Below are 12,500 nucleotides of genomic sequence, written 5' to 3'. Positions count from 1 at the left end.
TCACGGTTTCCAAATTTTCTAAGCACTAGGTTAAATTTGATCATCAAAACATTACAGCTTCCCATCTTACAAACATAGTTGGTAGTTGAATGAGTAAAAGAGATTTAAAATTTCAATTCAAAGAGGCATGTCTAAAAGACCAGACCATTCATTTGATGAAATTGTAAATGCCGATCATCCAACTTTACAGGAACTGCACATTTGTTCCTTTCTAGTTAAAAAATAAATAAAATGTTGCCAGTTAATAGAGCAGATCTCTCTGTGGAAATGTGTAGCTGAGGTTCGAGTTGTTTGCAAATAAAATAGAAAGCTCTTCTGTCTTCTTTTTGTTAACAGTCCTCAGAGGATGAGCAGGCTTTTGTTAGCAAATCCGGCTCCAGCTTTGAAACCCAGCACCACCACCTGCTTCACTGCCTGGAAAAAACCACGGTAAGGAGAAAGTATGACTGCCTTCCTCTGCTCTCCGACATTAATTCCATTTGCCTTTCTGCATACTTCATGCTTCCGAGTGTGATTTCACTGTCTGCATTACTGGACAACATGCTAAAAAACAAACAAACCAAAACCTCACAATATTTGAAATTACTTTGAAAGACTTTAATGACATTTCAACTTGGAAAGTATTTTAGAAACTTATTTAGAATGTTTTATTCTTACCCGCTATCTCAACTCTAGTCTAAGAAGTCGGTTAATGCAGATGAAGAGTGGTCTTCCAATAGTAACTCCTACACAATGTCATTGTTTGTGATTCTTAAAATGCTGATTAGACAGAAAAAAAATTAATGGTGCTCGAGGTTCCCTAACATCTAGATCAAGAGAATAGCAATAGCAATAACAAAAAACAGAGAACAATGGAATACAAGCATTTGTTTCATTCACAACCATAATGAATAGAGATAGATAATAGAAACTATTCTCAATTCCCAGCTACTTGGGAGGCTGAGGCAGGAGAATGGCGTGAACCCGAGAGGCGGAGCTTGCAGTGAGCTGAGATCTGGCCATTGCACTCCAGCCTGGGCGACAGAGCGAGACTCCGTCTCAAAAAAAAAAAAAAAAAAAGAAAAAAAAAGAAACTATTCTCATTAGAAAAATGACTCATGTAATCACTGGTATGCCCCTGGGTGCTAAGGAGTGAGTCTGTATTTCTCCACTTACAAGCTCTCATTTGGACCTCCTCATTGGCAAATCTACCAATTTCTTAGCCAGTTTGTAAATAGGAGTCACAGTCTATAATGATTACAGAGCAGAACAAAATCTTCACCATATTTGGATCATGTCATCTCACTCACTCTCGGGTGACACATGATTTGTAATCTCAGTTCTAAAGTATTGCCTGTCCATGTACTTATTTACCAATAGAGTCATTCATGCCTACTATGTGCCCAAGAGTGAGCCAGACCCAAGAAACGCCATGAAATGAGGTGTGGCCTCTGCTGCCATTAGCCTCCATTATAAAACAAAACCCCAGACAGGGCTGTTACTGGAAAAGAGCAGCGAACATGGAAAGCAACAATGATGCCACTGGTCAAGGGAGCGAAGAGGGCAGAGCCATGAGGGGACAGGTCAGGCAAGGCTTCCTGGAGGAACTTGAGTGGAGACCTGCAGGGTGACTAGGAGTTAGCTAGGCAGAGCAATGAAGGGGCTAACAGGTGATAGAAGTACCTCAAGAAGGAAGGAACTCAGCCTGGGAGGAAGTGAAAGAATTTGAGGGTAGTCAGAAGGAGAGAGTGTAGCATGGCAAAAGAGGAGGTGAAGGGAAAGGCAGTGTCCAGGTAATGCTAGGCTTTACAGGCATGTGGACAATTTTGATCTTCAGCTCATGGAAATTATTTAAGTGTTTTAAACAAGGTAGTAACATGATTATACTTGCATTTTTAAATAAAGATATGGACAGGTCTGTAACCTAGTAGGATAAATTTGAAAGTTAAATGATACACTAATAATAAAATGTTGGCCGGGCGCAGTGGCTCACGCCTGTCATCCCAGCACTTTGGGAGGCCAAAGTGGGCGAGTCAATTGAAGTCAGGAATTCAAGGCCAGCCTGACTAACATAGTGAAACCATGTCTCTACTAAAAATACAAAAAATTAGCCAGACGTGGTGGCAGGAGCCTGTATTCCCAGCTACTCGGGAGGCTGAGGCAGGAGAATTGCTTGAACCTGGGAGGCGGAGGTTGCAGTGAGCTGAGATAGTATCACTGCACTCCAGCCTGGGCAACAAGAGCCAGACTCTGTCTCAATAAATAAATAAATAAATATGTAAAATATTTTTATTCTTATCTTTTTTGTTTCCTGTATTTTCCTTTTTTGAGGGCTTTTTTTTTTAATCAAAAACCATTTAACACCAACTAATATAAATCGTGCTACCTACAAAAGTACGCAGTAACTAATAACAGAATGACTCCCACACTTTCAATCACTGATGAGATAAATTAGAATCTCATGCATTGCAACTTAGGTATGTGAAACCATGCATTGTAAGAGAAGAAAACAGATTGTGAATCTTTTGTGCACCATTTTTTCTTTGAAATTTAATATTTGACATGAAATTCTGTCTTGTCTGATTATATTATTCTCTAGACTTCAAAGAATAGAATGTTAAATTTCATTTATTTCAAAATGCTTGTCTCAGCAAAGAAATGACAAAACGAGTAGCTAAAACATAATCTATTTCTTATTAGCCAGTGTCTTGCTTCAATTGTTTTACTAATATTTTAGGATGAGAGATGGCTAAGTGGAATTTAGTATGTGCAAAGCCTTCCATTATAAGACTATCCCCACCCACGCAAAGAAAAACAAAGTAGTAATTGAGGTCATTCTCAAGTAGTTCAGACCAAAAATGTTTTCTTGTATATTTCTGAGGTGAAATTCTTGCATAGGCATTTCAGGAGGTTTTTGTTAAACATTTTAAAAGCAAAATTGATATCATGTTTCTACAAAATATGATATGTGAAATGATGCCTATTACCATTTCCTACTGGGCTAAAAGTTAAGAAATAGTGATGGAAAAACCCCAAATGCAAACAGAGATCATGAGTACAGCCAGTGATGCCAGTGATGTATCACAAAGATTACAAAAAAGGCCACAAAATTTCAATGCTAATCCCTTCTGTGTCAAACATAAAGTGACACATTCACAGCAGTTATTTATGTAACTAGTAAGTCATATTTTTCTGCACTGGGTATTTTTAGAGGAACATATAAATAAATGGATAGTGTCTTGGGGTCTCATTTTCTCATTTAGAAATGTTTTCAATCCCAAGTGAAAATATTTGCTAATATATAACAGACAATCTAACTTGGGGCATCCTATTAAAATAATCTATTTTCCATAACTTCAACCTGTTTTAAAAAATAAAGTCAGTGAAAATTTATAACTTCCCTGTGGGTTTTATCTGTATTCATTTTTTAGGTGTTTTTTGTTTTTTTCTTAGCTTATACCTTCCAGATTTTATGTTTAAATAAATAAATGATATTTCAAGATGAAGTTAGTCTATAAAGGGACACTAGATCAGCCTACAGATGTCAATCTCTAGGTTTAACTACAAAGATAGTTCCACATAAATGCCAAAAAGAAGTGGTTTTGATGTCAATCTTTATGAAAATGGTTTTATTTAACCATTGTGTCAAGTCTAACTATACTTGGGCATATTTGAGCTTTAAAAATAAAGCTACGTATTTCGTTTTTTAAAATGTGCTTCTCTGTTTCTTCATTTACTTACAACTGTGGAACAGAATCACGAGTTTGTGGACGAACAAGTCTTTGAAGAAAGCTGCATGGAAGTTGCAACTGTTAATCGTCCTTCAAGTCACAGTCCCTCACTGTCTTCACAACAAGGAGTCACCAGCACCTGCTGTTCACGACGACACAAAAAAACTTTTCGCATCCCAAATGCCAACGTATCAGGAAGCCATCGAGGTAGTGTACAAGAACTCAGCACGATTCAGATCAGATGTGTGGAGAGAACGCCTCTATCTAACAGGTACCTGAGATTAATCTGTGTTGTCTGCACACCTGTGCTGGTTCCCAGGGTGTGTCTTCTGCACTCATGTTGTCACCTATGTGACATCTAAATTCCTAGCTCCTATGGTTCAGGAAGAGACAAAACTGGTAGTGTAACAAGTAGGAAAATGGTTCTACTTGCATATCCATTAAGGGTTAAAAGTAGCAGTTATATCAATATTCAAAGAGTCAAAAGAAGGAAACATGATTGGGTGTACACAAATGTGTTTTTCTCTCTTCTGCTCCACAACCTTTTCTTATTTGGGCAAGGACTTTTATACTCAGGATTCTCTTATATATTCAATAGCCTGAAATGATGGTGGACACTACTAAAAGAGTCAAATAAAATTGAGATCAACATGGCTAAAAGTCATTTAACAGCATGTAAAAATATACAAACACACTCTCTGTAGCAGTAAAAATGAAAACTTTGCCTACACAAATCATTTATATCAATATATAATTTTGATCAGAAAGATATTTTTGGCCATATCAAACACAAAATCAACATAATACAAAAATAAGTGAAGTACTAAAATTGTTTGCCTCTGGTTAGTTCATGAACAAGTTAAGTAAAACTTCCGTATTGATATTTTTCCTTTGCTTTTCCTTATTCACTGTCTTTACCACAAATGTGTAAAACGAAAAAGTAGTACACTTAAACAATATATGTCATTAAAATATGTTTCTGCCAAAATAATTTTATTCTGTTTTCAAATTGAATAGCATAGGTTTTTAGCGTTAGAGTCTGTAAATTCAGTCCCCTTCTTTGTTGGCATTCATAAGTCTTTGTTGAAATCTGGATGAGATTCTGAATTCAAGTGATGTCGATTTACATAAATTGGATGTCTCTGGGACTAGAAAATTAAACTTAGGAGCCATAAGACTTCTATCTTAAAGATATTTTAGCTTTGCAGCCTTATATCCTTTATAAAAGGAAGTCAACAATGGAAAAGTATCGAGCAAGAAAATCTTAGGACGTAAACATCTTAATTATGTTTTCCATGAAAATAAAATAATTAGGTTCAAGCTTCTGTGTATATCCTTCTCTCTCATTTCCCTTTTATCTGCTTCTCCATATAGAGTATACAATTCATCCAAGAATACCATTTGGGAAAACCTTAAAGTATTAGATAGTAATAGATAAATTTTTTGATTTTTATAATATGTGGTCATCATTAAGTTGAGAGATTTGAGGGCATTATACATCCCAAAAAGACATGAAAATAAAAATATTCTGTGGTCAAAAGAATTAAGAAATCAATGTGATATGGCTCTTTCATAGTGGTTTCTCAAACCTCATAGAGGTCCTGTCTTAAATAAAACTACTTTGTTCAGCCCAGGCTGTCCAAATCTTACTTGATGCTCTTTCTTTCTTACATTTTTTAAGAATACTTTTAGTTTGATAAACACTTGATGGAACCAAGTGAAACTGTCTTTTAGAAATTTATTTAATGTTAATTACTGACTATATTCATCTTTAATATAGATTAAGATTTGGGGTTTGATATGTTTAATTATAATAACTTTCCTTAGACAATTAAAATGTTTTTATAAGCATTACAACACATATTCCTCAGTTGTATGAAAAAAATTTAGCTAAACAACTTCCTTTCTTAATTTTTTTTTTCTATCAGCCGATCCAGTTTAAATGCCAAAATGGAAGAGTGTGTTAAACTAAACTGTGAACAACCTTATGTGACTACAGCAATAATAAGTATCCCAACACCTCCAGTAACCACACCAGAGGGAGACGATAGGCCAGAATCTCCTGAGTACTCAGGAGGAAATATTGTCAGAGTTTCTGCTTTGTAAGACACTCGGAATAGGGTTTAAGAGAATTTGAGTCCTGGCTGTGAAAAGAATCTCAACGTAGAAGAAAGAAGAAACAAATATTCTGCAGATTAAGGCAGCAAAGCAAGAAGGTTGGAAATGAAACAAAAACAAAGCTTCCAATCTTAAGGATGTGAATAAAACCACCAAATGGCATTTCTAGACAGTTTGACCTGTTACACAGAGTAATATTCTGTGGCCCTTTGACTTTGTGAATGAGCACAATGAAATGCCGCCTATTGATGCTTCTTATGATCAGAACTCTTTTTTAATAAAATAAATAAAATAAATCTTTGAACATAATGTTCCAGTTGAATGCAAAACAAAAAAAATATGGAAAACATTTTGATAAAATTTTTTCCTGTTAAAACCATGAACATTGGCTATGATGAAGATTATTACATATGAAAAAAAAACCACAGCATATTTGTATTGACTGAAGGAAACCATCATAATGCATGCTAGAATTCTTTGAAGCAGTGATCTCAGTTTCTTTATGTTGTCTTCAGAATAGGCATGATAAACTATAATTGTAGAAAGGGGTAATTTCTGTGCACTTACAACAAGCTGAGTGTTCATGTTCCATGGTGGGCTGTGCAAATAAACTCCTTTTAGAACTGCAGTATTTCTCATGGGGATACTCATTAGTAAATCTAAAGTGTTCAGATAGTTCAGTATTAATTATCGTTTAACTTTGCACCTAGATACTGTTACAACTGCAATAATTCATTGTACAACTGTTGTATCAGGAATCAGGATTTTTCTGTTGTTGTACTTTCCAGATCTTTATAGATACGGTAGGAGCCACGTTCGTAGAAAAACTTCTGGTGTGGCCAGGTTTTAGGTAACTTTTTAATCCAAAACTATTGTGCCATAAATGTTTTTCAGTAATATTCTTTGGTCCACTGTATTCCTGTGACAGTGCATTATCTGTTCTTGTATTTCTATAGCACCTTTCTATTGGGTTTATCATCATCAACAAGACTAATGTTTACTGTAGTTCAAGTGACTTTCCTACTTTTGTATTTCAAAAAAAAAAAAAATTATCTTGTAAGTAGATTGTCATCAATCCCCTTGTCAAAAATGAGAAAAAAAAAGGAGTTGACCCATGTAAATTATCACTAACGTCTTTGTTGTTTATGGAAAAGCCCAGATACTGGATCTATCACTATGTATTTTATGAAAAGAATTGACTGGGACTAATATCACAGGATCGGTCATCTCAGAATCTTACTTGATGTATTATTTATTTTGCCTCAGATCTTGAATACATTTTGAGAATAACTAATGTGGATTGAAATGTAGAGATAAACTAGAGTGCTTTATTGAGCAATACTTGATGAAAGCATGCTTTCTACACCATTCAGGAAAGCAGCACAAATTTATCTGAGAAAAGTTCCTGTGTATTGCGAGGTACAATTTTCTCCAATAAATCAGGAGGACAGGAGTTTGATGATGCAAAGTTGATCTCTGTACATTTAAGTGAAAAGTTTTTATAACTTTTCACCCTTAAAATATGTCAGCAGACATGTCTGCACGTGACAGTGTAAAAAAGTTTAAAGTCAAATGCAAAGTTTTTATTCATTCCAAGCCACCACTGTAAGGAATAAAGCTTAGCTTCTGTACATGGAAAGAGTTAATAATTATTCCTCTATTAGAGATGAGATTTTTAAATGCTTATCATATTTTGTCATAAAAATGGATTAATCCAACCATTTTCAAGTAAAGCCAGAAATCCTTGCTTCCCATTTCTAGAATAGCTTCTAGAACAGTGCTATGCACATATTAGATCTTAATAAACATTTGCTGAGTGAAAGTAAGATAAACTCAACTATCTCTTGGGAAGAACTGGCCTTATTCCTAGTACATCTTTTAAAAAGCTACTAATCTTCCAGCAGTACAAATATTAACAATTATATTAACACCTGCCTCGTGTCACTTTGTGCTTCTAGAGCAATGTCTAGTGAAACTTATCTGATGGCATTTATTGAAAACTTTCTAAAAAGTAGACTAAGGAAACCATAATCAGAATTACTATGTCTTTTGATTCCCAGTGAGAAGTTCTATTTTCATGTTCTTAATATTACATAAAAGAAAATGCAGTTAGGTTATTTCAATTGACAATTCTGCCTCCTCTTTTGATTTATCACTTATCCAAAATTATTAATTTTATTAGGCTTTTGGAAAAGAAAAAACCCTTTTTGATGTTTTAGGTGATTTAAAAATATACTGTGTTGGTGGTGAATGATTATTGATGACTGTTAAGTGCATCTGTATTGTAAGTGAAATGTAATTATTTCTGTGTACCATATGGAGTAACTAAGGTCATTGTTTTTGACAATTTTGTTTGAAATTCACATATCTTATTTCAAAGGATAGCATAATATCTGCATTATGCTGGAAAAAAATAGACCTTTGGAGAATACTTAAATAAAACATGTGCATGCTTGAACAGGACAAAATGTTGACTGTTGCCCTATTTTGTTAGATTTCATTCCTTAATACACATAATACATCCATAATACACAGGTGGGAGGACCCTGTGAGACATACAACTCGAAGGACACAACAATTGAAAGTAATGCTTAAATCTCATCTGAATGGGTGGAGACAGTAGCTTTTGCCAGTAATGGGAATTAAGGCAGAGACTGTAACAGAAAAGATAGTATCAATTAAGGAAAGCCAGTCCCTGAACCTTATATACTTCTTAAACACCACTACTTGCATTAAGCAGAGATGCTCGGGGTAATGGTTTTGGTCAGAAATTAACTAAATTCTTAATCAAAGGCTTTATTCTATCTAGGAAAGCAGGGTGATTTATTTGTCTAGCTTTTTGTGTGTATGTATGTGTATATGTAGATATAAATTTATTGATACACATATACATAGATTTTCATTCATTTTTAATATGCAACCACTAATGGTTTCTCCTTAATATTCTGGAAAGGATAAAAAGCAAGCAAATGTTAAGAGTTTATAGAAGAAGGAAAAAGACAAAGGAAATTATTTAGTAGAAAGACTGATTTTTAACTGGTGATATATATGATCCTCTTGGTGGATAGTCTCTATCTTTTCTTGTTAATCATTTTCATTTATAGCCTTTGATTTATTAGGTGTCAATTTTGCATTAAAAAGTTCAACACGCCTCCCTATTCCTTCAACTTAGTCACAATGTTGGCTTAGAAATAGTCTCTGGGGAGCTATAATATGTCTGCCAGTAACATTGCTCAAAAGAATAAAAAAGGGTTCTTGAAATTAAATTGATGACTCCTCAGAGTTTCATAAGAAAGGCATCTTCTCTTCCCTACAGTGTCATTAAGGTGTTTGTTTTATTAACTCACTGGTACAAGAATGGTTATTACTCTCCACTGTGTAAACATCTGAATTTTCAACACAATTGTGTAGGCACACAGTATTTTTTTAATGAAGGTTTAAATTTTATCTACAAAGGTTTAAATCGTATCTACTTCAGCTGATTGTATTAGGAGAGTAAAATATTCTTTACAGAGTTTGATTTTTTACTTCTAAGGAATTACTAGTTTTGAATAGCGAGTTTGCTTAAGATGATTTTAAAATATAATTATTACAAAAAATTTTTGGTTGAAAATAATATTAAATACATAGCATACCTTTAATCTTTCAATTTACTGCCTGCCCTGCCTTTTTTCTCCTTTATCTTCAAGCTTTAATTATTATTGTAGCAGATTATTCTTTGCCTTTCCCTAATTACTTTTTTCTCTAGCTTTTCTATGGAAATCCTTTAGGTCACATAACTATATTCATTCTACATATAATCCAATTTATTGAATACAGATGATGGGCCAGATGTGGTGATAGAGAAATACAGATTAAGAAACCAGATCAAATCCTTTTGAAGGAATTATCTAGCGGAAAATATTTCAACTCTCTTCTTTACACTACTGTTCATAATCTTACACTTCAAATCTTCACCTTTCCATATTGACAGTAACTCTTCTACTTCAGTCTCCTGAAGACATCTCTCCAACAGTGGTTACATAAAGATACTATTCTTCAAGGTGCTTTCTAAAATATTTTCATCACGTCATTAAAATCTTCTTTCAGTAGGTAATGGTTCTGTCTCTATGGGGGCTGGCAGGCAGGGCAAATGAATTCCTACCTGCCCAGAGAAAGAACAGGAAACAATAAAGGTAAAAAAAAACCCAAAGGAAGAAGAGCTTCATGTTTACGCATCATGTTAAAGTTAAAAGAAAAAACTTTCTCAAGTATCCATTCTACCTTTTCAACTATAATTTCAGAGAATGTGAAGAACGCTATTAAAATAGTTTTGCAGGAGGACTAATACACAATGCTTCTGTGAATCTGAACACCACATCTCAAATCGTATTATCTGATGAATCCTATTGAAACATCTGTGTAATTGGGACAACAGAAAGGTAAGTCTGTAAATAAAGGGCACTCACTAATAAGGTGGGCCTAGTTGGTTCACATCAATTCCAAAGCAAGAGGATGGTTGAAGAAGGGTGTTGAATGAGTAGATAACAAATAGTTGGAGAGAGATTTGGAGGAACCCTGGAAGACAAGAGTAGGATATTGGCAAGGGCTACAAGATGGCAGAGGCCTCCTTGGGCTTTGACTCTAACTGAAAATACAGAATTTTGGCCTGGTTCAGTGGCTCGTGCCTGTAATCCTAGCACTTTGGGAGGCTGAGGTGGGTGGATCACTTGAAGTCAGGAGTCCAAGACCAGCCTCACCAACTGGTGAAACCCAATCTCTACTTAAAAAAAAAAAAAAAAAGGTAGCCAGGTGTCCTGGCGCATGCCTGTAATCTCAGCTACTCAGCAGTCTGAGGCAAGAGAATTGCTTGAACTCGGGAGGTGGAGGTTGCAATGAGCTGAGATTGCACCACTGCATTCCAGCCTGGGTGACAGAGGGAGACTCCATCTTAAAAAATAAATAAATAAAAGGAAAAACCAGAATTTTAAAGTTCAGTTTAGTTCAATTTAATTCCTTGGTTAGAGCTACATATTTCGTCACCAAAAGTTCTCTTAACCTATTACCAGTTTTTAATAGTCATACACCAATACTGCTCAGACATCTCCTACACTGCCTGCAAAATGAAGAACAGAACCCTAAAACTAACAGAATAAGCTATTTCTCTGAGACATGTGAAAGGGAGTTGAAAGAGCCAAGGCTGAGTGGACATTGAATTGGATAGACAAGTTTGCTAAATTTCCCAGTCAGAGACACCTTCTTGGAGAGGGAGAAGATTTCATTACAGAGGATATAACAATTTTGAAAGTAAAAGTGTCATGTGCATCATAATTTTACACAGCAATCATTCTAGACATGCATAATTTATTGGCGATCAATCTGGTAAAAAAAAAAAAATGTAAACCCACAGAAGTAAAATCCTAATGCACCCTTTTCATTTTACACTTTCTTTCTTCAATAGATTAACAGTGAGCACTAAATAATGATCATTACAACCACCATGGAAATATAATAATAATGACTGTTAACTTTATTGGATATTAAATATAGGCCAAGCACAGTGCTAATGACTTCACATGTATCAGTCCATTCAGTAATTATTAGCCATGTTTTCTGATGAGAAAACTTTAATACTGAAAAATTGTGAGTCTGGGTTTTCCTAATTTAGATAATATAAAATTTTAAATTATGTATTTCTATGACAGAGTTCCATTGTGTCGAATTATTGACGTTATTTCTTCTTTTAGGCTAATAGCGAAATTTAAAGAAATGGGGGTGGGACACAGAGGGAGGCCTGGACATACCTGTGCTCTGGTGATTGCAGTCATTATCAAGGATGATCATTTTCTCTCCCCATTTTCTTTGGTCCAACATATTTTATCATCTTGTTGTGTTCTGATAACAACTGCTTCCTAATTGACTACTGGCAAATTAAAATAAAATGGGACCTGGCTAGGAAATACATTACTGTGCTAACTGACAAATATTTTTCCAACAAGTCCATATCAGTACAGAATACACATTTAGTTAATTTTCCAGTCACAGAGATGGACTGTGTTAGAGCATCTATTATTTCTCACTTGCTCCCCTTTTCTAATAAGGTCTGCCAAAATTTTCAAGGTTGTTTATTAGGGCCACAGTTATAGCCTGCAGCATTTAATTGGTGCACAGTCCAAGTCCTGAAGGCTGATCATGAAACGGAAATATTTTGGAATTAACATCAATAACCACAATTCTCATCCTTCATTATCTTTTGCATCTTCCTAAATTCTTGCCTGAAAAAATTTCAGAAGATAGGAGCAAAGTGCCTATTGGCATTTAATACCACATACAAAATAAAGTGCAGAGAGATTCAGACAGGCAAAATAAGTGCATAATTCAGTATCCCAAGTTAATATAATATAATTTAAAATACAATTGGATTTTTTTCAATCCTGTTGTTCCAATTCATCCTCACAAACATTTCCAAAATTTTTCTGAAGGTCATTGAAAATTTTTATTTGTTCCTAATAAAATAAAAAGCTCCAATAAAGGTGTAAACATAGACATTTGATTTATTCAGAACTGTAGAAAATTTAATGTACCCTTTAAAATGGTACTTGGGATATAAGTACTTCCCATAAAACTTCTTATTTGGGCTTCATCATTTGCTTGTTTTATGTTCCAGAATAACACTGGCTTATTAATAATATC

General features: G+C 34.6%; 1 protein-coding gene and 1 long non-coding RNA gene across 2 annotated transcripts in view; one reads left to right on the top strand and one right to left on the bottom strand.

Annotated features, from left to right (window-relative positions):
• The window catches only part of KCND2 (potassium channel, voltage gated Shal related subfamily D, member 2), a 510,562-nt gene extending 502,270 nt beyond the window's left edge, over positions 1–8,292 (top strand). Inside the window, exons 4-6 of the mRNA XM_011995982.1 lie at positions 337–429; positions 3,734–3,981; positions 5,639–8,292. Of these exons, the coding sequence (XP_011851372.1) occupies positions 337–429; positions 3,734–3,981; positions 5,639–5,816 (519 nt within the window). The 3' untranslated portion in view covers positions 5,817–8,292. The remainder of the gene's footprint in view (positions 1–336; positions 430–3,733; positions 3,982–5,638) is intronic.
• On the bottom strand, positions 4,687–10,820 carry LOC105550904. Its single transcript, XR_001007799.1, has 3 exons — positions 10,277–10,820; positions 9,786–9,972; positions 4,687–4,858 (listed from the first exon to the last, which is right to left on the bottom strand). It is a non-coding gene; the product is annotated as an uncharacterized LOC105550904 (long non-coding RNA).
• Positions 10,821–12,500: the final 1,680 nt, after the last annotated feature.

The sequence above is a fragment of the Mandrillus leucophaeus genome, unplaced genomic scaffold (assembly GCF_000951045.1).
Source record: "Mandrillus leucophaeus isolate KB7577 unplaced genomic scaffold, Mleu.le_1.0 Scaffold5, whole genome shotgun sequence".
In the NCBI taxonomy this organism is placed as follows: Eukaryota; Metazoa; Chordata; class Mammalia; order Primates; family Cercopithecidae; genus Mandrillus; species Mandrillus leucophaeus.
The sequence above is the reverse complement of the archived record's forward strand: the minus strand, read 5'-3'. Positions and strand labels throughout refer to the sequence as shown.